Source organism: Chaetura pelagica, unplaced genomic scaffold (assembly GCF_000747805.2).
Source record: "Chaetura pelagica isolate M959 unplaced genomic scaffold, ChaPel_1.0 scaffold762, whole genome shotgun sequence".
Classification (NCBI taxonomy): domain Eukaryota; kingdom Metazoa; phylum Chordata; class Aves; order Apodiformes; family Apodidae; genus Chaetura; species Chaetura pelagica.
This window is the reverse complement of record NW_009952439.1, coordinates 120,620-123,966: the sequence shown is the minus strand read 5'-3', so window position 1 is coordinate 123,966 and position 3,347 is coordinate 120,620. Positions and strand designations below refer to the sequence as shown.

Below are 3,347 nucleotides of genomic sequence, written 5' to 3'. Positions count from 1 at the left end.
AAGCCATGGGGTCAGCCCCAGCTCTGCTGTTGCCCAGGTGATCTCTCCCTGATGGGGATGACCCAAAGGGTGCAAACCCCTCTGAGCCCCTCTCTGTCTTCCCCCCCCACAGATCTTCTCGCTGGGGTACTGCCCGACAGGCGAGTGGCTGGCAGTGGGCATGGAGAGCAGCAACGTGGAAGTGCTGCACCACACAAAGCCTGACAAGTACCAGCTGCACCTCCACGAGAGCTGTGTCCTCTCCCTCAAGTTCGCCTACTGTGGTGAGAACCTCTGGCCCTCAGCATGGCTCCCCAGCTCCTTTGGTGGCAGCTGAGGATGGCACGAGGACCACGGCAGGGAGAGTTGGTGCATGGGATGGTGGTGGGGGTGAGCATGGGGGCTTCCAGCAGGGTCCAGACCATGGATGCTGGAGATGAGGATTCTCCTGGTAAAACAATCCCAGTCATGGTTGGAAACGGCCGCATGGCCTCATGGAAAGGTGAACCAATGTCTGCTGATGTGGGAGCACTGGGATCCATCCCGGCAGAGAGGGGCTGGGACAGGCATCTCTGGAAAATGGCTAGTTGTTCCAGATTCTACAAAATCCCCAATTTCTGAGGATAAGCAGCTGGAAGCCTCCAGGGGCAGGGTGGGCTGGTGGCTTCAATGATCCTGACCGTGGGACAGGGGAAGGGCAGCAGCAGCTTTCGGCTGCTGACGCCGTGTTTCCTGGGCACAGGTAAATGGTTCGTGAGTACTGGAAAAGACAACCTGCTCAACGCCTGGAGGACGCCCTACGGAGCGAGCATCTTCCAGGTATCTTCATCAGGCAGGGCAGGGGGGTGGGCAGTGCCTTGAGTCCCCCTTGGCAGGCTGCCAGACCTAGGGAGGGGAAGACTGCAAGTTTTAGAGGATGCCACGGAGATGATCCCAGGGCTGGAGCAGCTCTGCTCTGGGGACAGGCTGGGAGAGCTGGGGTGTTCAGCCTGGAGAAGAGAAGGCTCCAGGGAGACCTTAGAGCACCTTCCAGTGCCTGAAGGGGCTCCAGGAAAGCTGGGGAGGGACCTGGGACAAGGACAGGGAGGGATGGGAGCAGGGGGAAGGGTTTCCAGCTGGAAGAGGGGAGATTGAGATGAGATCTGAGGGAGTAATTCTTGGCTGTGAGGATGGTGAGAGCCTGGCCCAGGTTGCCCAGGGAAGCTGTGGCTGCCCCATCCCTGGCAGGGTTGAAGGGCAGGTTGGATGGGGCTTGGAGCAGCCTGGGCTGGTGGGAGGTGTCCCTGCCCATGGCAGGGGGATTGGACTAGATGCGCTTTAAGCTTCCTCCCAGCCCAAACCATTCTGGGATACCACTATCAATCCAATTGGGATGTTGGGATCAGTACCCAGCACGCGGGATGAGGGGGTTCCAGCGGCGCGGGTGCTGCCGCAGCCTGGCGAGGGGGCAGGAGACCGAGCTGATGGGTTTTCATTCCCCTCCCTCCTTTTCCCCAGTCCAAGGAGTCCTCGTCCGTCTTAAGTTGTGACATTTCAGCGGATGACAAGTACATCGTCACGGGCTCTGGTGACAAGAAAGCCACAGTCTACGAGGTCATCTACTAACAGCGGATCGTGTCGCAGGGCTGGCGGCTCCCGGCACCCGCGGGACTGGGCTGCCCTGGGGGGGCTGCCCTGGGGGGGCTGCCCGGGGGGCCCCCGGGGCTCAGCCAAGGAGCAGCCATCTCTGGCAGGGCAGTGCCTGCAAAAACACACCCGGATTTATTTGGAGGTCTGCAAATATGGCACACATTGGAGCCCTACACGGAGAGAGTTTTGGTTTTTTTCCGGTTGGTTTTAGGGTTTTGGGGTTTATTTTGATTTTTATTTGTTTTGTTTTTGGTTCTCTGGTTCTTTCCATCTGCGCTTTGGTGGCACTATAAAGGACTTCTTTTTTTATTGTGACTTCTATTTTTTTTTTTTTTTTTTGGTGCATCCTGCATAAGACTTGTGAAAAATGTAAATAATGGACTAGTAAATAGCATTGGAAGGGTGGGGGACCCCTCCCGGTACACTAGTTGTGTATTTTTCGTCTGCTGTAATTGTAATTCCACTGATGGTTTTGGTGGTGGCAATTTTTTGGTTTGTTTTTTTTTTTTTTTAAAAAAAAAAAAGGAAAGAAAAAAGCTTTTTCTTTGGTTGTTTTTTCAATTTTTCCCACCCCCCAACCCCACAGCGTCCGTGGGGACGTGACTTTGCCGTGCCCAGGCTGAGCAGAGGTGTCCACTGGTGAAAAAAGTTGTTCCTGCTGTCGTACCCGTGCGTTGTTCGGTGTGTTAGTGATGGTGGGGACGCCGCTGGGACCCCGGGGGGGCTGGCTCGGATCCTCGGCTACTGATGGGACATCAGCAACACGATCACCTTTTGGTTTGTTGGTTTGCTGGTTGTTTTTTTTTTCCCCCTTTTTTTTTTTTTATATATATATGGATTTTATTATTATTTTCGTTCGGTTGTGCTCGGATGTTTGAAGCAAAGGGGAAGCCCACGCTGCGGGATCGTCTGCGCAAGCCCTTCTTGGTCTTCGGACAGAAGCAATGAGGAGTGATTTCAAAGAAAGCATAGTAAATTCAGCTCAGGGAGCCACGAAAGATAATAGCAACTTATGTGTTTTGTATTCAAATGAAAGTAAAGAAATTAGAATTGATAACCTTTAAAATACAGTTTTTTTTTTAAAAGCCGAGTTTGCTAACAAGTAGGGTTTGTGTGTGGTGGGGTGGGGGGGAAGGAAGGGGCTGGCTTTGGTAGGGTCCTGTGGGCTGTCTGTGGTCTTGTGTCTTCTGGTGTGTAGGTTCTGATGAAGAAAACCCCCCTCCCTTGCACAGGCCTGCAACTCAGCCTTTTGTACTACAGGGGAAAAGGAAAAAAAGACCAAAAAAAAGACAAAAAAAAAAGACATAATGGGAAATAAAAGTATTTGTGCAGCAGAAGTGCTCACCCTGTATTGTAGCATATGGAAGAGAATTTTTATACTACATTTTTATGGATTATTTTTTAATTTTTTTAATTTTAATCTGGTCAAAAGTGCTAATAATAATGCTTTTTAGGGTTCAGGTGAGAGCTGCCAGGTTTGCAAAGGTGGTTAGTAGAGACTGGGGAGAGAAGGAGGAGGTGGTGGTGGGTGCCTGGCTGCTCTGGGATGCATGCTCAGCATCACATCCCTCTGGGCCAGGTGGGGTTGGAAGGAGAGATCTGGTGGGAAGTGATGTCAGTTTTTTTTCCCCATCAAAGTAAGATTTTTGCCCTTTTCTGTTCAAAAGAAAACTCGGGGGGGTGTTGCAGGCAAGGGCTGTGGGCTCGGTGAGGCTCTTTGGTGCTTGCTGCCTTCGTGG

At 52.2% G+C, this 3,347-nt stretch overlaps 1 protein-coding gene across 1 annotated transcript in view; it reads left to right on the top strand.

The window, feature by feature from the left end:
• The window catches only part of LOC104398301 (transducin-like enhancer protein 3), a 26,641-nt gene extending 24,980 nt beyond the window's left edge, over nt 1-1,661 (top strand). Inside the window, exons 14-16 of the mRNA XM_010008394.1 lie at nt 113-263; nt 722-798; nt 1,477-1,661. Of these exons, the coding sequence (XP_010006696.1) occupies nt 113-263; nt 722-798; nt 1,477-1,584 (336 nt within the window). The 3' untranslated portion in view covers nt 1,585-1,661. The remainder of the gene's footprint in view (nt 1-112; nt 264-721; nt 799-1,476) is intronic.
• Nucleotides 1,662-3,347: the final 1,686 nt, after the last annotated feature.